The sequence below is a fragment of the Sorex araneus genome, chromosome X (genome assembly GCF_027595985.1).
Source record: "Sorex araneus isolate mSorAra2 chromosome X, mSorAra2.pri, whole genome shotgun sequence".
Classification (NCBI taxonomy): domain Eukaryota; kingdom Metazoa; phylum Chordata; class Mammalia; order Eulipotyphla; family Soricidae; genus Sorex; species Sorex araneus.
Genome location: NC_073313.1, coordinates 342,436,868 through 342,460,791, shown reverse-complemented (window position 1 = coordinate 342,460,791; position 23,924 = coordinate 342,436,868). Strand labels below are relative to the sequence as shown.

The following is a 23,924-nucleotide window of genomic DNA, read 5'->3' as shown; positions in this document are numbered from 1 at the left end:
TAACTGTATCTCATGGTGAATCAATAATAAAAAAAAAGAGAACTGGTTGTTCTTATTAAAGTTTATGAATGTAATTGGTTTAAAAGTCTCCAGAAATAAAATTATGTAGTAATCCAACTCTATCAAAAATATTTCAAGAGCAGAAAGATAGGACAGAAACTATCAGTGATACAATTGTATCTGGTGATAGCCATGATAACAGTTGTGTCTGGGCGATACAACTCTAGATAATTTAAATTTTCCTTATGTACTTTTTCAAATATACTCCAAATTTATAGTATTCTTATAATCTTCAAACCTTTTGCTTTCCCTGTGCATCTTAATGGCATAGGAAGTGGACTTACTCTGTGGATTTCCTATGTAACTTCCCACAATTGAATAAGACACTTGTCTATGGGAAATGTACATTGGTGGAGGGTGTTGAGTTGAGTTGCAGATGCAAGAGTTGAGTTGCACATACTAGCTGTGGCAGTCAATGGTTCACCCAAGTGGCATTGCCCCTTTGAGTCTCTTTTATTGTCTTACAGTCCTTTCTACTGGGCTGGATCCCTAGGTTGTCTTGTACCCTATAAGAAAGATAATGAAGTCATCACCACCTTTTGAAGAACTGTCGCACTGTAGTTCCATTCTCATTGATTTGCTTGAACGGGCACCAGTAATGTCTCCATTGTGAGACTTGTTGTTACTGTTTTTGGCATATCAAATATGCCACGGGTAGCTTGCCAGGCTCTGCTGTGGTGGGCGGGACACTCTCGGTACCTTGCCAGGCTCTCCGAGAGGGTCGAAGGAATCAAACCCGGGTCGGCTGTGTGCAAGGCAAACGCCCTACCTGCTGTGCTGTCACTCCTGTCCCCCTTTGAAGAAATATGTGCTTTCCAAGGGAGATGAAGTGTATAGAGAAACTGAGATAATGCTGCATGTTTTGAAGGAGAAATGGAAGTCTAGAGGCAATAAGGTGGACACGGGGACTAGGAAAGCAGAGACTTTGGTTTTGAGTGAGTGAACGTACCAGCTGCTCCAAAGCTTATAGAACAAATGTAGGCTGAGTTTAAAACATCTGAGGTGGGTGGAATAGAATGGATAGCTTCCAATTAGAGTGCTGGGTCTTGTTCTACTTAGGTTTGGTATTCTGCCATGCCAGATATCTGCCCTTAAACAGCTGGCCAGATCATACCCAGGAGGGTGGTGGTTCTCAGTTAACTGTATGGAGGGAGGTACTATCTTTGTTCCCAGTGTGTGGAATTCATTTTTTTTTCAGAGGGGATGGGGGTGATAGTGATCCACATCCTATTCTGCTGAGCATAACTTCTCTTCTCTGTGTTCAGAGGTTGCTCCTGCCAATTCCCTGGGGACTATGTGGTGCATGGCTTGAAGCAGTGTCAGAAGCAGGCAAGCAAGAACCTTAACCCCCTCATCAACTCTTCTACCTTGACTCTGACCTGAGCGAGTTTTTGACACCGGACTCTCATTTTAGAAATAAATGTCCGACTTTTGTGTTAGAAAACACAGAGTATTTTTCCCTTGTGACTTGTTGCACTCCATCATATTGCCCTGAATTTTCTGAAACAAGTTGATGAATTATTGATAACCTTGTTGATTTTTAAAGTGTACTTGCCGTTGCCTATGGCAGTTTGTAAAAGCACACAGTCACTTTAAATACACACTCAGGAGAGACTCTAGTGCATTAACCAATTATCAGAGGAGTATGCAAAAAAAAACATTTTAATATATTGCAACACCTTACAGTAGTTTATCACATCAGTGTTCAAGAGCATCACATATTTAAAAAGAAATGTGTACATAGTTCTCCAGTAACTTCCTTTACACACAGTTAATAAAAAGTCTTAAAATTTTGCAGAATAATTAAGCTCCTTAGAATCACAACTAATTAAACACAACCAATTAAGTTCCTGAATAAAGGTGGGGTGAGATGAATTCTTATCATTACTATGTATTCTTGTTTTGGTATCAATATTCTTTATTCATCAAGCACTATGAATTTCAAAATACAGATAGAGTTACAAAAGGGCTCTCATTTCAGGTAGTTCAGAACAACTCTTACCCACTTCAAACGTAAAAGAAAACAACTATCACATTATGTATCATTAAGCAGTAGATGATTCATACACAAACATGTTATCTATGTAAGTTTGACCTTTCTAGTCTCTGAGGATGAAATATTATTATTCCTAAAACGTGAACTTAAGCAATAATTAAAGCATTATTATCTATTTACCATTTACCTTAAAATGAGAGACCTCGGTTTAATGAATGTGTGTTTTCCTAATGAAAAGGCAAATATGCACACTCACACTTAAAACCAATATTATCCAAGTTCAATTTGCACTAATGCTAAAAGCCCTGCTTTAACCCTTAGAAAAATAAATCTTGAAAAATATTTTAACTATTGAGATTTTGAGTATCTTAATAGTGTGTAAGGAAGGGGGCAGTATAGAATTGTTTTATTCAAGTATAAAATATATTTAAAATAGCTTATGTCAGGCCAGAGAGATGGCTCACTGTGCACGTGAAGGAGGTCCAGGTTCAATTCCTGTCACTGCCTGGTCCCCAGCACTGCTGGGACTAGCCCTTGAGCACTTCCAGTGTGGCCCCAAACAAACAAACATAGGTAGCTTATATCTCAAGATTTTGTTCTCTTTCATATTTCCCTTGGGGGAAATAGAGATGGTTTTTCTAAGCTGGAGAAAAATTCATTTGAAGTCAGAGACACTGTGGTCGGAAATTAGATTTTCTTGTAATAACTGGTTGAGCAAACACAGTATGCAGCACTTTTATGTCATTGATCTTTCTTCATTGAGCTTATTCTTATTGGACAATGTAGAGATAGGCAGAATGTACTCATGCTAATTAAAAAATAATGAAGAACCTGATTTACATTTATACTTATGTGAATTCCATGATCACTTAAAATAGTCTCAAAAACCCATCAGGAGGAAGGATACAGAATCCTATATGGTCCCCCAAGCACTGCCAGAAATAAGCCCTGAGCATTTTTAAGGGTGACATAAAACTTTGAGAAGGAAAAGTTTTTCTGAGAAAAAAATTACAAAAATCCAAAACTTTGAAAATCACCAAATATTGAAAACATACTGAAAAATGAAATTGCTGCCGCTTGGCATGGAATCAGAAATCAGGCAACATTTAAGTGCCATCTAGTGATAGACACTGGAATTGCAGTGTGAGTAAGCTAAGGGTCAAATAAGAAAACTTGCCCATAAATTTTGCTTTTTTGAAATAACAATAATAGGAAATGACAATTTTCCTGACAATGAGATGCTTTCTAGGTTAAGAACAAACTACATGTGACAAGTTCACAGGGAGAGTATTTTTAGTGACAGCTCCCTCAAGTTCTTTCTTAGTGCTGGAAAAGCACTCAGATGACCTGATGTTGTCCTATATTGCATAGACCCTTACTTCAAGATATTCAGAGTTACCAAGAAATATTTTATGCTACAATTTTATTTGTAGGAACTTCAGTGCTAAAATAAACTACTGTTCATCTCAGTATTTCCTAAACATGAATTATGGTCCTTTTTCGAACATGAAAATCCCAGCATATGCCAATCCGGCCAGTGGACACTTTTCAAAGAAACTCAAAGAAACATATTTTTGTGATGAATAGACTGACAGAGCCTGCAGAACAGTGTCACAGTATGACCCAAGCAGACTGTATGTCAACTTTGTTGTTAAATGGGAAGCATAGCTTAGGTTTGCTAAGAATCTGGGAGAAGAATGGAGAGTTTTCGAAATAGTTGGCATTCCTAATGTCATTGGGGTGAGCAGGTACCAGGTGAGAATCTCAGTAGAGGAACTGTCCCCTCTTGTTACTTACTAGTAAGATTATTATTTCTTATTCTTCTAAACATTCGTTGACTACTTCTGAACTAATGGTTAAAAATTATTGTAGTAGTTGGGGTCCAGAGAGATGGTACAGTGGATAAGAACACAGCCTTGCATGCTGCTAAGCTGGGTCTGATCCTCAGCATTCTATACAGTCAGTCCTACAAGCACTGCCCGGAGAAACCGCTGAACATCACCAGGTGTGGCCCCAAAACACAAAACAAAATTAATATATACAGTAGATACATATATACACACATATATATACATATAATATTGTAGTAGTACAAAAGCAGAAAAGAAAAAGACATGGCAATTAGCAGAACAAAAGTCTGGGAGCTATTTTGTAATTCTGTTTTGTAATCCTTCCATGGGACTTCTCAGATATCCCAGAAAAGAACTGATTTTATCAAATAAAGGAACTAAAAAAAATTAAATTCAAAATGCAATAAAAAAGCCACAACAAAGTGCTCAAAAACGTAAATGTCAAATAAGCTAAGTTAATGTTTTTGCCCTATTTTTGTATTTTGACCTTCCAAGTTCCGTGTTTGTTCATTTGCTGCAGATGATCAGACACTGCTTGCCAGATAGAATCAGATTTGGAGTCACTAAGAAATGTCAACAGGTGTTGTCATTGACAAGAATGTCACCCTTTGAAAGGACTTTCCCTCCAGTGGATTAAAGGTGTGTTTCTCTTTCAGCTTCACCAGTCCAGTTTCAGTTCTGCCTTGCTCCATACATATTTTCCTCCTCGCTTTAGAAACATCTTTTCATCAAATCCACTGAATTTTATGGCTTCCTCTACTCCAACGTCCAGGATGGATTTGGAAGGATCCTTTCGTCCATTTTGACAGTTTAGAAAGCGCATCTAGGAAATACAATACAGAAAATGGAATGTTTCCATATAATTTATTTTGGGGATTCTTCCCAGATCACCTTTGATGTTTTCACTTGCTGAGAATTGAGCCAGCTGCAATATGAAATAATATTGAACTCCACTCCATCTCTCTACTTATCTTCTGTTAGTGACATATATTAGATTGTTTGATCAATATCATGATAAATCTATCACAGGAGGTATGCATATCTCTATGAGTATAGGGGGTGGGGATAGTGTTAAGCAGAAAAACTTCCAAAATCATTCACATCTGTTTTATTTTGTAGAATTAGTAATATGAGAGCACAGAAGCAGGGCAGAGTGCATTTAGGACACTGGAGGTAGAGAGATGCAGGAAGGAAATTATAGGTACATGCGTTATACATAAGCAAATATTAGTAACGACTTCTTTTGAGAAAAAGGATAAGATTAGAAAGAACTACAAGTCAGATCAGATTGTCTTTTTTTGTTTGTTTTGACTGGGGTGAGGGCTCTTTGGGCTACAACTTGACAATGCCTTGGGGGGTGGGGGATATTCCTGGTTCTGTTCTCTCTGCCAGCAAAGCAAAGGGGACCATGAAACATTGTGAATCAAACTGAGATTGTCATATGCAAGGCAAACACCTTAATTCCTGTTTCATCTTTCTGGTCCACCAGTTGAATAGTCATATGCTTTGTTAAAGGGCTGGGTTTTTGTTTTTGTGCTTTGTTTTGTTTTCTCTATCTTCACCTGCAGAGGTGGTCCTGCTTGCTCTGCCAGGCAGTGTACTGGTCTGTGGCCACAAAAACCACAACCACCAGTGCTCAGCAGTCACTATGACTACAGAATGTGGTGATCAACAGATACGCAGTGCCAGGGATCAAACTCGGGGTCTAGTGCTTGTTAGACATGTGCTTTCCCATTTGAGCTATTGTCCCTTCCCAAGATCTTGGCTTTTAAACACCCTAATGGCAGGAATAGATTTTCATACATTTTATGAGCTACCACGGCTGCAAGCATCCTCTAATATTCTTGAGAATCATTTGATTCTCATGTATTACTTTTGAATTAAAATACACAAATAAAATACACACTAATTTTTCCTGGGTGCAAGGAGAAAGTTGTGAATCCATATGGTTGCTTCAATTGTGTTGCAACCAGAGCATTTGTTGAGGAAGCTTGGTTACAATACCATGTAGTCATGAACATTTTTATTCCAAAAAAAATTCTATCTGAATTTTCCTTTGTGCCTTGAACCCATATTGAACATCCGTATGTTATAAACATTCTCTTTATGCTTCATGAAGGAAACTTAGATGAACAATAACAACAAAATGAAATCTCTGTGAAGTACCCTTAACTCAGGATTACAAAATGCCAAATGTCATAATAAGTATTTCTCAAATCTAGAGTTAAGCATAATGAAGCCATGGTTCATACGGGAGCTCATGTCTTCACAATAGAAATTCAAGTGGAATTATTGTCCTCTGCTAAAAAGTACTGGCAGAGGTTTATGAATTTGAACCTAAAGGAGGCAGGGGAAGAGGAAAGTGATTGTTTTCCATTTTTGAAAAGGGTGGATTTTCCTTTTCCTTTGCAAGGCAGCAACAAAAAATGACTAACATAGGACTTTTGGAGAGGAACTTAAACACCTCATCAAAGCCAAGGAGGATCCTGAGCCATCAGTTAGTAAAGCCAATGTGAAGCCTGGCTTTACTAACCTCCTCCTAAAACACTCTACCTGCCTGCCTCCCAGCCCAAGGTGGCGTAATAGAGGATTCTGACTCATTCTCTAAATTTTGTCTGACTGTGACATCCGCACATTCATACCCACAGGGAAGAACCATTTAGTTCCTCTCTATGGGCTGAGGGTGGGGGAAGCTAGTGTGCAAATATAAGGATTGTGTCAGACTGTTGGCTTCCTAAGGACTTAATTGGAACCTTGACCTGTGGAGCATGGACTTTACAGGAGCGTCAACCAGTGAAAATATAAATATATTGATTCCTGAGCTCAGAGCCAAGAGTAAGCTCTGAGCACTGCTGGGTGTGGCCCAAAAACCAGAACCTCCTCCAAAAATAATTAAATATAATGTGTTAGATAAGGTAAACAAATATGGTCATTATACCATGATTATTAAATCCTACTATTACTACTTATTTTTTTTGGGGGGGGCACACTCAGTAATCCTCAGGGGTTACTCCTGGTTCTGCTACTCAAGAATGATTCCTGGAAGTGCTCAGGGATCCAAATAAAATGCCAGGGATCGAATGGGGATTCATTCACGTGCAAGGCAAGCACCCTGCTCACTGTACCACTCTCTCTGACCACTATTTAATTATTTTTATTATTAGTTCACATCTTAATTGTCTTATATCTCTGGCCACTGCTTAACTATTTTAATTTTATAGTTCATTAGAAATACTCACATATTCATCCAGTATAAGGTACGAATCTTTCATCTGCAAAGGAGAAATGAGATACAAATTTAATTTGAAGTGTATTTTTCCACTTGCAATAATATTGATGTGTTTGTGTTGACCAACAAGATTGATGTGTTTGTGTTCCTTCAGTAGTGGATTCAACATTTCCTGTATCCCTTGTGTGGCTTTTATGTTCCTTAAAAGGCAGCCATAATCTCCAACACACCCAACACACATCCCAGGGAAATCTTTTTTTGTGTTCATTTAGATTCAAATTCCTTTTTTTTTAATTTTTTAAAAATGTTTTTACAGACTTACAACTTTTCGTGCTTGTGTTTCAGTCATACAATGCTCAAGTACCTATCCCTCCACCAGTGCCCATTCTCCACCACCGATGATCCCAGTATCCCTCCCATCCACCCCCACCCTATCTCCCCCATCCCACCCCACCTTTGTTTTACAGATAAACAACATCTCAGGAACTTTATAGACTCAAAACCAAACTTAAAAGGACTAAAAGGGCTCCTATAAGACAGGAAAGAAAACACCCATAAGCGCAACAAACCCCTATAGAAAGATGGCACAAAACCCCATGACAATAATCTCTCTCAATGTCAATGGTCAATGGTCTCTCAATGTCAAATGCACCTATCAAGAGAGACAGAGTGGCAAATGGATCCAGAAACTGAAACCAGCATTCTGCTGTCTACAAGAAACACATCTGAACAATCAGATCAAACATAGACTCGAAGTTAAAAGATGGAAAACAATCTTGCAAGCAAACAACTCCCTCAAAAAAGCTGGGGTGGCCATACTAGTATCGGACAATGAGATTTCAGGTTGAAAAAGATCAGAAAGGACAGAGAAGGCCATTTCTATTTATCAAGGGTATTGTACACAGGAAGAAATCACACTCTTAAATGTACATGCACCCAATGAGGGACCAGCTAAATACTTAAAACAACTGCTAACAGATTTTACGGAGGACATCGCCAGCAATACAATAGTAGTCAGAGACTTCAACACTGCCTTGTCACCTCTGGATAGATTCAAATTCTTATAGGCCTGCCCCTCTACTGAAGGCAGAAAGGTGTTTGTTCTGAATGCTCTAGACAAAGTGCCCCTAATTTCATTCTATCCTTCAGTTCTGAAGAGTTCTGTTCTTATTATTTAATATTGCCAGGGACTGTGTCTGCAGTCCATCTCTGCTTTTTTTATATATATAGAAAGCAGAGTCTCTTTTAATACTACTATTTGGGAGAAATAGTAGAAAAAAAGAGTTTTTATAATAGAAAACTTTATTATAACTCCCTTAATACCAGCAAGTCACACCTTATTTAGCCTCAAAATTGTGCCTCTATTCCTATGGGTCGGCAAACCTCTGTACCTTACCCCTATGGGTAAAGGTCTGCCACCTTGTATTTTGTCAAGGGCCAGAGGTTAAGTCTTATGCCTTGGAAGTCAGATGGTCTCTGTTATAATCTAAGTCTTCTGATGTAGTATACCATATACCACTAAAACTTCATGGATCCTGACAAATTGCTTAATATGTTTATTCATCAAGAATATTATTCCTTTGTTGCTCCCCTTCATAGCATGCATTCTGGTTTTGTCCCAGAGGCTATAGTTTGCTGACTCCTGCAGACAGGCAAGTCTCGACTCTGCTACTGAGTGGAGGTGAACTAGGGATGGTGAACAGCACATGTGAGCTTGTTAAAGATGCGGGATTGTGTGACTTCTTCATCACAGCTAAGTGAGAATCTGCACGTGGGCAAAGGAACTTGAGAATGTCCCAGTGATTAAGAAGTCCTCAAACTTTGTCCTGCCTCTCCTCAGCTCCACCTCTGAGACTCTGAGACTGGGAAGTCAGCTGCTACCCAGGACCCAGTCCCATTGCTTGGAGCCCTTGGGGGAACCCCTGCTTGGAATAGATCTAAGTGGAAAATGAGGAACAGAATAGCATGCATCTGACACAACCTTCTGGTTTGACTCGGGAACCAAACAGGGCAAGTCTTTGTGACGCTCTAAGAAGTTTGTGAATTCTTCGTCGCTGATGAGGAATCTTTCTGCTTCTCGCAGAGCATCTGCTCCAGAGTTCTCCCCTTCAATGATCAGGCACTGGAAGACCTGGAAGACAAATGCAGGCATAGCCTTGTGAATGGCGCTCCACCGCTTCTATGGACCTGTCATTCCTGTCATAAGGCACAGACTGTCTCCGTTCTAAGCCAGGAAGACTCTGAAGCAGCATTTCTCCACTTCCCTGCACCCACCAAGTATAATTCCCTTCCTACCTGGTTTCTTTCCTGTGGTCCCTTGTCCTACTTGTGGGCCCCGTAATCTCATGATTTTTGCATGAGATTTATGCCATGTTCACCTGTACCCCACCAAACCTCTGCCCCGGCTTCTTTAGATCCTTCTCATTAACCCCACCAGCACTGGTCACAAGATCTTTTTAACACTTGTTCTAGGGAACCTTCAAGAAGTAGAGTGTCTTGCCAGGACTTCCCTCCTCATCTTTGGATCAGAACCCCTGTAGCTACCCCAGGGTATGCATTCGCTAGGCATGGAATTCTCTTCTCCTGTTGGAAAAGAAGCTCCACTTTCTCCCGGGAGCCATCCAGGCACTTTGGCAGAATCAAATTTTATTCCTTTCTCTTTCCATTATACTAGCACGCCATAAGTGACTACATTATATGTAAATGCACACCTGTGTATACAGATATGCATTTTTTTCTTTCTAGAAATAAGTTTCCATCTTTCCTAGGGTCGAGGCTCAGATTTTGCCTAGTGACAGAGGGACACCCAGGCAGTTTGTTAACAATGCATGCTCTTGTAAGCCCTGCTGCTGGTGCCCACTGCCCACACGAGCCCTGCTTCAGGAAAGTAGCTCTGGGAGGAAGTCCAACAAGCTGCTTTTCAAAGCAATCCCCTGAGTAGATCCTGAAGGACAGCCAAAGGTTGAAAACTTTATAATAATTCACAAGCCCATTGCGCATACTAAATACAACTTGAGTTGCATGTATGTACTAAAACCTTAGATATTCTGGAGATTGACGGTGGAGTCTGCCATAAAGCAGGATTTTGGTGACTGGGTCTAGGTAAATAAATTTTGCCTCAATCTGGGGCTGATTTTGCTACCAGCATCTTTGAATAATTCAATAAAAAATGCACTGATACCAAGTTATAAAGTAACTATCTATTTATAATAAGGCAATATTTCAAGAAGAAATCCACACTATGGAGTGGTCACATTATATGTAAATCATTATATGCAAATGTACATTTGTATATACATAAGATATATATATATGTATACATATATATGTTTTTACTACAAATAAATTTTAGTTCTATATAAATTAATATCAATTAGAGTTTCTATGTATATATTTTAGAATATATATGCAAAAGTATAAAATATATATTATATATGCTTATATAATATATATTACTTATATAAATATAAAAGTATCTCTTGATACTTTAGGTACTTTTGCTTCCAATATCTTTATAACAGTTTGGCACACAGGAATCAGTTTCAGTTCTCAGAATGGAAAATTGAGACAAAGAGAATGTATGCTGTTTAGAGATGAAACAGAGCTGAACAGGGGAGGCCTAGAATTCTCAGTACCCTTATCATGTGAGGTTTCACTGAAACAAATCTCTTATAAATTCTCCTCTAACTGCAACTGTAAAAACAGCACTGGACTTACTTTCCAGCGCACAGGGTTCAGAGCTTTGATGTGTTCATTCATATCCTCATCCACGTTGAACCGGTTAATGACTGAATTGATCTTAAAGGCCACTCTGTAATCCCTACACCACTTTCTCAGTTTCTGAAGATTTTCCACATGGTTCTTCTTTCCTTGACCACGACCAATCAGAACATTGACTTGCTCATCAAAGCTGTCGCAGGAGATGGCCAGAATATCCAAATAGTCACCTGAACAAAAATAACCAAATCTTACTGTTTTCATCCATTTCACTTTCAGACACTTATGTTTCTTGATGGTAAAACATATCTTACTTGTACCTCTGTTTTTGTGCTTAAAAAGATAAGCTTATACCCACAAAAGTCACTGAAGTGTGAATTAGACTTGGAACTTGTGTCTATAATCTTGAAAAAATAATCAACCACTCTTCATGAAATGGTAGTGATTGACTCTTCCAAAACTCTACATGTGTGTGGTCCTTTGTCAATATATTTAAATTTATTTTTCATTAATTTATCAATTAGAATCATGTAATATCTGAGAAAAGTGAATATTTTTCTGTCTCCAGATATATTTGTGAACACGTATAAATTTACTATTTTCTTATCATATATATCAAATTGCTCCATAGAAGAAACCTGATCTTTTTTTGCCAAGTTATTTGGCTGCTTCATGATAACATCTGCATATTTGATTCGTAGTCTAAATAAATATTTATAGACTCAATGTCAGGCAAAACTGTTTAAGAGGCAGAGGAGGCAGAGATAAGCAGAGATTCAGCTGAGCAACCAGAGGATAAAAAGCCCTCCCGTTAATGTATCTATTTTGAGCCCTGATTGTAGATTTGTTACTCTTAGATGATGATAAAAATGATCTTTACTTTGCTCTATTTCCTGTCAGTGGTTGTAACATTGCATTCCCTTCTGTCTTTCTTGTTTGTCCTTTAATCTCTGCTGTTCCATACTATTGTCTCTTATGTACAGGTACCTTCATCTCCTTGTCTTTCAATGGCCAACTCCTTGCAGTTTTGACTAGATTTTCATTTTTCATGTCTTCTGACAATGTAGAATTTGCTTAAAAAGTCAGCTCTTAAAGTGACTCAAATATTGGAGAAGCAGGATTCTAAAACTTTTTATGTAACATCTTTAATTTTATAATTAAAGAGTAATTTTAATGAGGACTGATGTAATGCTAGACACATGAATAACTTGAACATTTCAGTATAAACTGGAGAAAGATTAAAATGGGCACGTGTTCTGAACTGTATACTAATGCAATTTGAGTAAGTTACCATCTGTTACCTGTTCACAGACCCCTTGATATCTCAGGGTCCTAAATAGTGTCCATTCTCACTAATGACAAGCATATGCATTTCACATCTTTATAGGCTCCAAAGCATCTAGCACCAACTGGAGCCAAATTTAAAAAACAACCACTATATAAAACAACTCAAAATGTTCTTAAACATACCATAAACTAAATTTATAATAACATATCAAGTTGAGAAAAGCACCAGAAATACTTTAGTTTTCTTTCTGAACAAGAGGTATAATTAAACCAAAATGAAAGTTCAAAATCAGGAACTCAGAGACCTATCAATTATATTCAAGCACTAGCTGATTTCCACATCAGTTGAGACTCCTACGTTAGTTCCTTATTCTGTTAGCTTTCCAACTTTGCAGATTATTATGATACCCAAACTATTCTCAGAGTTGCTCCTCAAAACCCTCACAAGAAGTAGCTTAAGAAAGCAGATCTGTTTGCTCATTTCTTGCATATTTATTTCTAAAGATTCTGGAATCACAACAGAATCATGGTTAGCTCCTGTGCCAGAATATGCTTTCTATTGATGATGTATATGGCTAATCTAAAGGAACATGTCAAATCATCCTGTCAAGAGTTTTCAGTTGCCTACCAAAAATCTTGATGTACCTGGTGTCATTATTGGGGGTCTTGACTTTCAGTGTCCATGGCTGATTACAGAACCAGAAGAGATCAGCCCTGCATAGAAGCCTCAAACTCTTTTTTGTTGTTTATTGTTTGTTTTTTGTTTGGGAGTCACACCCTGATGGTGCTCAAGATTTACTCTTGGCTATGTGCTCAGGGATCACTCCTAGAGTGGTTCCGGGGATCATATGGGGTGCTAGGATCAAACCTGGGTGTCTGCAACATGCAAGGCAAATGCTCTACCTGCTGTGCTATGCCTTCTGTACTATCACCCTGGCCATAGTATCAGCCTCAGAATCTAAGTCTAAAATAACTGTTCTGGGACAAAGACACTCCAAACGTAGTTCACAAAGAGAAAGACTCATTGCATGCACCTGAACAGGTTTGGATCAGAGTCTGGATGTTCAGGGATGGGCCCAATGCATCGGCTGCTCCTTCTGTATTGTGGAGCCCATCTTAAGGTAGAGCAGACTCCAGAAATGCAGATCATCTGCCTGCTGTTTCACCTTGTATCCTTTAATTTAACAAATCCTAGCTGTGAGTATAGCTTGCTATGGAGTCTTTGGAGCACTACTACATTTCCAAACTGCAACTGATATTGGGAGCTCTAAGACAATATCTTAATCCACTCAAAACCCTAAACCAACTCTAGCCCTTTCAATCAGAGATGGAAACCCAGAGGCATAGTTGCTGTGCGGATAGCCCCACACACTGATTCTTATGATATCTAAACTATTTCCAAGTATTCATCAAAAATTTAAATCATTTAGATTTTTTAAATCGTTTAGATTTTTAATTTTTTTAAATTTTTTATATTGGATATTGGATATGCCAAAAACAATAACAATAAGTTTCTCAATGAGAGATATTACTGGTGCCCGCTTGAACAAATCAATGAGCAATGGGATAACAGTAGATTTTTTAAATGTTGTAAATATTTTAAAATATTTCTAATGTAGAATACACATTCCTGATACATCATTGAGGATACGCAACAATCTCCCAAAATTCTCATGAAGAATAAAAGTCAAGAGATACTTTTAGCTGTTGGCATACTTGTTCACTCTGAGGAGGGCAGAATGTTTCCTAATCTTCACAGGTTTTACTCTCATTCTCTCCTGGCACTGAAACTTGTGTATCTTCTATACTTCTGAATTCATTAATCTAGCCCCTTCTCTCATTCAAACACTAGAACATTAGCACCCGAAGCGTGGTTCTACTCCTGACTGTGTTGTGGACCCCATTTTGGAGTAGAGCCTATACCAGGCAAACTCCCAACAGACTCACCAATTAATCTCTGGCTACACTGCTCCTTAAATCTTTATTATCTCTGATTATGATTTCCACACTGGTATTTTGAAACTCTGATTCCCTGTTTTGCTGAGTTACTCCTTTTTAGCTTCTCATTCATTGATGTAGGTTACTTTTTGATACTTGTTCACTGAAAGTATTGGGTCTTCTTTCTATTGATCTTCACTGAAGGTCAGAGACCCACATCTACAGCTTCCCTTCTTTCCTCCTCATTATGCCCATTTAAAAAAGAAAAGCAAGAGGCATTTGGAAGGGGTATTTGGTTAAAGATGTCCTATGAAAATCCTTTTCATATTGTCAGTCAATACAACTGGCCTTTGATTTCAAGACTAAAAATAATCCATACAAAGTCAAAAGTTAAGCAAATTGCATGCCAAGAGTTACATTGTAACTGCTTTCTGAAATGATGGCAGCAATAATAACTTTCTAATGCCAGATGATTCTCTAAGGTTGTTATATTTACATAAAACTTGGTTGTAAAGGACCTTAGCAGCCGTAGGATACAATAATTCCTAATCATTTAATCCCTTGGAGCCCTCTCTCCGCCTCCCTCTCACCAAATTGGCCTGTTCACACACCACGAGGTTCTGATATATTTAACGCAGGGTGAACATAACCCATGATTAACAAAACACTGGCAAGAATGACTATTTCATCAAATTGCTAAATTTGTATGACGCTTGCACAATTTTCTATTTCTGATAGCATTTTGAAAAGTAAACTATAGCAAGTGAACAATATGTTAGCACTTGCCAAACTGCAAACTTGTTCATTTTCCCCTTCAATGGCTAAGCTGAAAAAAAAAGCCTTAGGTTTTAATATTAGAAACCTTGAAATGGTCAGAAGTGATATTCTTACTCATGTCACTTGTTATCTATTTTGTCTTGTCTGCTTACTTAAGCCTAAGGAATGAAAACCACCACAACCTCATCCACATATTAGAATAAGTGTGTCTGTTTTCTTCCCTCCTGTCCAGTACCCAGCAGGCCTGGCCTGGTGCCCAGGTGGGAAGGTACCGCAGGCAGGGACAGCAACAGCAGCAGTGAGCACAAGAGTGCTCTCAGGACGCTCACCATATTCCTTGAACCACCTCTCTCGGATCAGGCTCCCGTTGCTCACGATGCTCACGCTGGGTAGTTGGAGGTCCTGCTTGCAAAACTTCACCAACTGGCCCAGGTATTCCCCTCGATCATGAATAAATGGCTCTCCACCAGAAAAATTAATCTTCTCCATACCTGTGAGAGGAAAGGTGTATGCACAGAGTCACCCTCTATTCCTTTAAAGAAGACGTGATATTTTTCTCAACACAGCAGAAAAGAAGCAACTGTTACTGTCACTGTCATCTTGTTGCTCATCGATTTGCTCCAGCGGGCACCAATAACATCTCCACTGTGAGACTTGTTGTTACTGTTTTTGGCCTATTGAATATGCCATGGGTAGCTTGTCAGGCTCTGCCTTGAGGGTGAGATACTCAGTAGCTTGCCGGGCTCTCCGAGAAGGGCAGAGGAATTGAACCCGGGTTGGCCTCATGTAAGGTAAACGCCCTACACACTGTGCTATCACTCTTGTCCAAGAAATTCCCTTAGATAAATCAATTAGGTAGATGTGTCTGATTTCTCAAATCTTGTGCATTCTCAGAAACACTCTTCCACTGACCAACTCACAACATTTTTCATTATCCTCTATCCCTTATTTCCTCATCAACAACAATTTAGGGTTTGATATAGATCTTCCTCCCTTCTCTATTTTAAATAGATGCAGTTTAATACAGAAGGTGAATTGCACATATAATAGAATTGTTGGAAGTGAAAGGTGCCACATAAAAGCCCAGAGATTTGCACAGCAGGGAACTAATCTTAACTTAGTCTAGAAGTTTGCTCATGGGCCTATTCTCATCCTTAGATCTTATTCTACATGAGATCCAGACATCTACTTGAATTTTCTTTCCACTCTCCACTGATATTTTTTGTCCAACAGAATTTCTCTTCTTTTAGTTTATCTATTATTTGGAGAAAGGGGATGCATTTCTGAGATATGAATTAAGTTTGGATTTGCATGTGCCAGCCTACATTTGTAATCAGTAGAGTTCAGCACAGAGTAATACACTATGTGAGTCACTTTAACTTGAATTTTAGAACATTATCTATTATTTTCTATGTTTTATGACTAGAACTATTCAGAAATCTGAATATATGCTTACATTTAGTCCTTTGTAAGCACATACATTTCCCTTTCAAAATTTTTCTCTCCTTGCAGAAGTTTTTCTAATATTTAGAATTTTTTAATATTTTGAAATTCAAGAGAATGTAACTAAGTGGCATCTCTTTTTGGTTATTTTTCTGGTACTTGGAAAGCCATTGATCTAAAAAAATCCTCTTTTGACTATAAGTTTTCTTTTCTGGCATTTGGGGACACTCATAAATAAGCAATTTGATCCTTCAGTCATTATAGTGAAATCATCCATTTGACTAATCCTTTCCTTAACCATAAAATGATTCATTAGTTTGTAGTACATCACTCAAATATGAATGGATATATAAATGCACAAAAATAAGAGGTGTTCAATAATTTCTCCCTCTTTTAAATTTACTTTTCTTTTTCAAAAAGTTCTGCCATGCTCACAACGAACCTTCTGAATTTAACCTGTTTTCGATAATGTTAAATGCTGTTTCATTTTTCTAAGAACTTATCTTTAAGACAATCAAAATTTTAATACTAGAAACACCATTCTTAGTTTCCCAAACTCTCATAATCTGTTCTTTTGACATTCTCTTCTTATTTCATATTTGTAAAGTCGCTTATCTCTGCGATTATTAGGCAGTCTTGAATTGTTCTTGTATTATCTCTGTCTTGGTGTTTGCCTTTTTGTGTGTGCATTTATGTATCCATTCATATTTGGGTGAGGCAAAAAAAAAGAGCTGATGAGTCTTTCTATGGTTAAGGAAAGGATTAGCCAAATGGAGGAGTTCATTACAGTGACAGAAGGATCAAATGGCTTACTTATGAAAATGTGCCCCAAAATGTCAGTGTCCTTGGCCTTTCCTTTGGGCCATTTTATTTTCCCCAGGCATCATTCTTCCCTTTTTCCTCTGGGAAGACATCAGCTGCCTGCATCCAGAAATGGGCTTCTCACATGCATAGAGTAACTTGCATTTCCTTTTTCCCATTTTCAATGTGGAAGTTTCTCCTCTCTGATCTTAGACAGGAATTATGGTGGGGACTCATTGGGCACTAGGTGGTGAGGGAATTTCTGTCTTCAGGATTGACTGCATCCTGCTCTCTACCTCTTGTCTTACTTTTGCATCATCCTTGAGTTCCTTGTCAGAGAGAGTCTTCCTCCCCTAGAGAAGTCTGCTGAGTTTCTGCATCCCCCTGAGGCCCCCGTTTGAGACTGGAAAGGCCCCATAAGTCAGTTAGAGTTTGCTGATTTTTTATAAGCTTATTTCCTTAGTGTCATCATGTTTCTATCACTATAGTGAACTGGAGGAAAGATCAGAGGAAATGAGATTTTAAAAAAAACCCAAAAAACTGTGTTTAGGTAGAAGACCCAGGATATCTCAAACTCAATAGATGCTATCATCACAGTTGAAATTCATTTTTAATTCAGTTCAGCAAGAATCTTCACTGCTTGCTCTAGGCTAGTGGTCCCAGTATATCTCAAATTCCATAGCTGCTATTGTCACAGTTGAAGTTCATTTTTAATTCAGTTCAACAAGGATCTTTACTGCTTGCTCTAGGCTGGTGGTCCACATCAGGGTGGGCCAGTTCCAGAATGGACCTTTAATTAGTAAGCAGTTTTCACTAAATGAGTTTTAAATACCCATTTCAAATGTCTTAGCGATGCTGAGAGCACAGACATCACACTACATATCCAGAGGACATATCCACACTACATATCAGGAGGCAGAGTAGTCATGGAGTGTCACACATGGAGTGGAAGAGGGACAGGTCAGAGAAATGGAAACGTTAAATTCAGTGCTCCAAGGTGCATGCACCAAATTCAGCAAGAGTAGCAAGCAAAGCCAGTCACAGGCATAAAGTAATAAGAAACACCAAGTGAACAGTGAAAAGCTTTAGAGAAACTGGTAAGGGACTCAGACATACCTGCACAATCTTCTCTCCGAACTGCTCTGCTAATCTATTCATCACACAAATTATGACAAATTGTATTGCTAATTGTGTGACCGCTAAGGAACTAACTAATGCAAGCGAATTCTAACATAGCCCTAAAATTGCTGACTTCTTTGTTGTTGCTGTCTGGGGACCATACTTAGTGGTACTCAGGGTTTACTATTGGTGTGTGCTCAGGGGATCACATATGATACTGGGGATCAAACAAATGTTGACCCCATCTAAGACGGGTATTCTAATCCCTGTGCTATCTCTCTGGCCCTAAAATGATGTTTTGACCCGATTTGAGGCCCTGCCTAGTAGTTGGTCAGTTCCTCTTCTGAATATTCAATTAAGTCCTGATTTAATTGATTTAGTATTCAATTAAGTCCTGACTAATTAAGGACTTAATTTACTAAGCACCACTCTTGAGCATTACACACTGTCCTGGAGAACCAGGGAGAACCCTATGTCCAGAGTTCTTTGAAATTATTCAAACTAGTCCAGGCTAAGCCTACTTGCTCTGCTCTATTTCTTCCCTTGGAAACATTAGAGACTGTGTACTACAGCGTCCATCTACACCACAGTTTTGTGTCTAGACCATACTTCCCTACATGGTCCTGAGTGACAAGTTCTTTTTCTTCAAGAACTCTCAGTAGCTTTTCTGCCGCCGCGTGAGCTCGACCCCGGAGGCAACTGAACTCCTTTGGACACGAGCAGCACCCCCCAAATGCCTCCAAACTGTGTGATCGGAGCAGAGACAGTGAGATGAAATACAACATTCCTGATAAGAACAGAGTTTCTCTAGACCTTCTGGGAAGTGGCAAGGCAGATCTTTCCTTGGGTCAGCTGTGGATGGCTAAGCTCATATAATGGGGAGAAAAGTCAGCTTCAAGACAGCACACGCAGCATGATATTTCACGAGGGGAGGTCCGCTCTGAAGCAGAACTCATTTCTGTCTTGTATGTCTTGTCTCATTAGGAGACAAGGGAGCGGTCAGCCTGATAGGGTGGAGAACGTAGTAGATGAATTGAGCATGTGGCTTTGGGTGTGGCAGTGTTTTCTTCCTGAATCTAAATACTATTTACCTGACTACCCCCACAATGTGAAATCCACGGGATTACTAATGATATGTATTACTGTTGCATTAGATTTCCATAAACACATTAAACAAGGTGAGGAAAAGCTGGCCAAAGAGCTAGAAAAATCGGGTCTAGCGCTAAACACATGACCTTAAAGAGATAGCAACAGAAGACCAGGCTGGTCAGATGGGGGGGGCGTGGCTGGAGGGGAGGCAGGCCATATGTTGTTGGAATTAATGTGCTGAGCTTCTCTATGAGGTGCCTGCAAGCTACTGATAACATGGAATTCAGTCTGGAAATCTCTAGAGCAAAGTCAATGACATATCTGAGTTGTTGCTAGTCTACTTAGAATTACTTATGAGATGCACAGACATGGTTTGAACAATTCAAAAAGTTGCAGGCCTCCAGTCCAATTTTTTTTGTGTTTGTTTTCAGTGTCCTTCAATCACAGTTTCCAAAAAATTTCATCCCTGGAGTTCTTGGGACACATGCCCAAAGTAGCACAACCTTTCCAAACTGCATCTGCCCAGGTTCTGTGTGGCCCGCGTGGCAACTGCTTAGGCTTCTGCTCATTGGCAAATGGCAGGAGGACCAGGGCAGGTCTGTTCCATTTACCCAGGGGGTCACCCCAAATCTGTCTTGGGAGGGCCATGTTCACCTCATCATTTTCTAGCAGAAGGAGGTCAACACTGCCCAGACATCTTCAACTAAAGATCCGGAGAAGCTTCCAGCCTCTCAGCCCCCTAAGCACCCCCCCCCCAAGTCCTGTCCCTGAACCCACCTCCCCATGGCTGCACATCTTGGTTCCCGCTGGGACAGGGACTCACCCGCTTCCTTGAGCATCAGTAGCCCTCTCTTGGCCTCCTCCAGGGGCAGCACAAAGGACGTTTTGGCCGTGTGGAAGCAGAAGCCGCATTTGTAGTTGCACTGGCGGGTGAAGTGGTAGTTGACGCTGGTGGGGATGGTGGACACAGCCAGCTGCCCCTCTGCCCTACCAGACTCCTCTTCTTTACTCCTTCCCAGCTGCCGCTGTCCACACTCGGTGCCTGGCGGCCAGAACTTGGACCTGAGCCTGAAGCTCAGGGACACCAGGATGTTCCACAGGAAGCTCATTAGCTGCTCCAGAGCTCCCTGCAGCTTCTCAGCAAGAGCCCCAGGCATGAGAACCGACATGGTTGGTTGCACCCTGAGGATGCCTTGCCATGGGACCACTCGCCTTTTATGTGCCTGAGCGAACTGTCACGGGAGCACAGACACACCTTCTCTGACGAGAACTCTCAGCTGAGTTCAGTTTCGATTTTTTTCTTCACAGAAATGAAAGTTGGAAGCGGGCCAAAGCCGAAACTGCCTGGCTGCTGGCCTCTGCCTGCCGTGCAGACAGCCTTTCTCAGGAGGGCCCCACACACTGCAGCCTCGCAGAGGCTCTGGGGGGCAACAGACAGAGCAGGCCCTCAGGTGCTGCCCTGCACGGTTATGACATCACAGCTGGGAAAAGCTTCTGCTCTCCCTCTGCCCTGGGTGGCACTCCATCAACGCTTGCTATGGGGCTCAGGAAAAAGACGAGGAATGTGTCTGGGGATGAGGGCAGAGCCCCCCAGCCTCAGAGTCTGTTCAGATCAGAGTTTAAATGGAAAGTCAGATGGAGCTTGTAAAAGCAATTGCTTCACAATTGTGTGGCCTATGAGTTGATCCGGGTGTCCACCCCCCCCCAAAAAATTTAAATGTGCATATGACATTTGTACATTGATTCACCTTTACCCTTTACTTGTTCAGTTTGATTTGTGTATTATGATTGTGCCGACATTTGAATGTTTATATTTTCTTGAATTTCTATATGATTTAGACAATGGAAGTAACATGAGCTTATAACATTTTATACATTTCTGGTATGTTGCTTTACAAATTGACCCCATATTTGCATATATGTATCTATGTATATATGCATCTAATAATATACATAAATGTGTATCAATCATATATATGTATATGATTAGATGCAATATTATCACTATTCTTTATGTGCATATGTATGCATATATGCATACTACAGTATGCTCTCCACCAAAGGCATCCTTTAATTCATCCCATTAACCCCATTTCCCCTTCTTCCCTCTTCCCTCTGGTAATGACTGTTATGTTCTTATATCTATTTATATTCTTGTCTAGTTCATTCATTTATCTACCACACATGAGTGAAATCTATGGCTTTTTTAATAGGGAGTAGAAAAGTCTGATGTTTTTTCTAAGATGCTTCTTAACTAGCAAGAATTACTGGAGAGACCAAAGGATAGTCCAGGGATTAAGACATTTGCTCTACATGAAGCCGGTCCTGGTTCTGTCCTTGACACAACATCGTTTCCTGAGCACCACTATGAGTATCCTTTAACACTGCCAGGTATGGTCTAATCCCACCTCCCTCAAACAAAACAGAGAACTGCTGCACTTGTGGTGTAGTTTTGCAGTTTTCTTAGTCATTTAATTTTCTATTGATTTTTTCCCCTTTCTTTGGTGGGGGGGAGTACAGTGTAATTTATCGAGGGTGTATGACAAAATAGAACTTACTAAACTCCTCTCCTTTTTCCGTGGACCTGGACTCTTCATGCTAATGCTAATAATTTTCCTGTTCATCCCTGGGCCAACTTGCTCACAGTCTTGCTAACCCCAATCGCAGCAGGGATGATGCTCTGGGTCACCTTGGACACCACTCCACAACTTCCTTGAGGGACCATCCACAGCCCAGGGTAGCAGTGGATGGCTTGGTCTGTGGTTGGAAGTTCCTCCCAGATGCCAAAGATGTCAAGGGTGACCTTGACTGAAGGGCCAAGCAGGTGGTAACGCAGGAGGCATTGCTCACAACCTTAAGAGAGTTGTCCTACTTCTCAGGGTTCATGCCAATCACAAGCATGGGGGCTTCAGCAGAGGGAGAAGAGGTAAAGTATTTTGGTGCCTTCTCCAGATTAACGAAGATACCTGTGGACTCTACGACACATTTAACACCAGTATCTCCCTGTTTGATCTTGGAGGGATTTCATTTCTGGAAGATAGAGATGGATGACAAGTTCCTTGATGACAAGTTTCCTGTTCTCAGCCCTTCTTTGACTGCACAATTAAACTTGCTATGGGTGGAATCAGACATGTAGTTGAGGTCAAAGAAGTGATTGCTGATGGCCTCAATTTCCACTTGACCAAGGGCTGGAATGATAGCACAGCAGGTAGGTAGGGCATTTGCCTTGCACGCGGCCAACCCGGGCTCGAATCCCAGCATCCCATATAGTCCCCTGAACACCGCCAGGAGTAATTCCTGAGTGCAAAGCCAGGAGTGACCCCTGAGCATTGCCAGGTGTGACACAAAAAGCAAAAAAAAAAATTCCACTTGACCAGAGCTAATAAATATTCTGGTAACCAGGAGCCCAGCAAGGCCCATTCTGTTGAATCTCAGGGATTGGGCTGTCACTGCCTCCAAAGAAGATTTTATTGAGTAGGGAGAAACAGAGAGCCCGATTTTCCTTTTCCCTCTTGAATTACAGTTGTGTTTGAACATCACATAGCCTTATGTTTTCAGGAGACTTAAGGGAAGTTAGAAGGGCCTCGTGGTTAAGCTTCTGGAGCCATACACCTTACTTGCCATGTACATGCTTTGTAGAGTTGGGTCAGTTACCTTATTTCTCTGAATTTCCATTTTCTCATCTGTGAGACCGGATATCTCATGGAATTTTTTTGGTGTGTGGGCTAAAAATTCTAATTTAAGTGAATCTCTTGGATTAGTGCCTGGAAAACTTGATGTGTTCAGTTAGGGTCATCTATTTTTATTCTGGAATGGAAAACAACCTGGTTTTCATTTTACCTAGAAGGGAAACTGAAAGCAAACTCATCCAAATAACAAGTGTTGCATTTTAATTGCCAATTATGCAGTAATAGATATGATTCAAGCCCTTGAAACTTTCGACAACGTATTTTAGATTTTCACCAGAGTCTGAGTCATTCGAGCATGTTATCAATGTATGAAGAATTGAAACTCACCTTTGCTTACAGTTCCAAGGAAATGTTAGGTTTAACACAAAAGATAACACATAGGACTTCAAAATTATACATTTTATGATGAAAGTCCTGATTCAGAAAAATCGTATAATTTGTAGTAATATTTTAAAAATGTACCTGATCTTCTTAACATATCTTTGAATATGGGTATTCATGTCTAACCCACATAGGTTTTTTTTTGTTTTTTTCAAGGATTAATTTACATAATGAAGCCACAACCATATCCCACAGCCTTTACCATGTACAGGGCCCAGCTTCACAGCTTCATAACTAATCTCTGAAGCGATTCCAAACTGACAGAACTCAGAGGTACATGAACCTTTGGGCTGAAAACTCTGGGGTCCCCTTGGGATAGCGATGTGTTGTGAATTGTCCCAGTTCCAGAGTTCCTAGAGTGCCAAGAGTGTGTGGACGTTTATATGACCTTGTGATACCTCCAAATTCCACAATAACTGACATCCTTGCAGAAGCACAGCAAGTTAGATGGGAAAGTAGCATAGAAATCCACTTAGCTCAATTGGTGAAAACAGTTACACGGAAAAGCTCAACTAGCAACAAACAGCTCAGTAAATCCCAGACCATGT

At 39.9% G+C, this 23,924-nt stretch overlaps 1 protein-coding gene across 1 annotated transcript; it reads right to left on the bottom strand.

Annotated features, from left to right (window-relative positions):
• Window positions 1–1,708: 1,708 nt before the first annotated feature.
• Window positions 1,709–21,432, bottom strand: RSAD2 (radical S-adenosyl methionine domain containing 2). The gene is made up of 6 exons (XM_004609375.2): window positions 20,130–21,432; window positions 15,184–15,345; window positions 10,853–11,082; window positions 9,117–9,266; window positions 7,146–7,178; window positions 1,709–4,729 (listed from the first exon to the last, which is right to left on the bottom strand). The coding sequence occupies exons 1-6, from the start codon at window positions 20,473–20,475 to the stop codon at window positions 4,565–4,567; spliced, it is 1,086 nt and encodes a 361-aa protein (XP_004609432.2). The 5' UTR covers window positions 20,476–21,432; the 3' UTR covers window positions 1,709–4,564.
• Window positions 21,433–23,924: the final 2,492 nt, after the last annotated feature.

Coding starts and splice junctions, on each gene's coding strand:
- RSAD2 (XM_004609375.2), bottom strand. CDS start 20,475: ATGTCGGTTCTCATGCCTGGGGCTCTTGCTGAGAAGCTGCAGGGAGCT. Junction 7,179..9,116: donor TTCCCGAGTCAAACCAGAAG/GTTGTGTCAGAT, acceptor TCTCCTTTGCAG/ATGAAAGATTCGTACCTTAT. Junction 4,730..7,145: donor ACCTTATACTGGATGAATAT/GTGAGTATTTCT, acceptor TGTATTTCCTAG/ATGCGCTTTCTAAACTGTCA.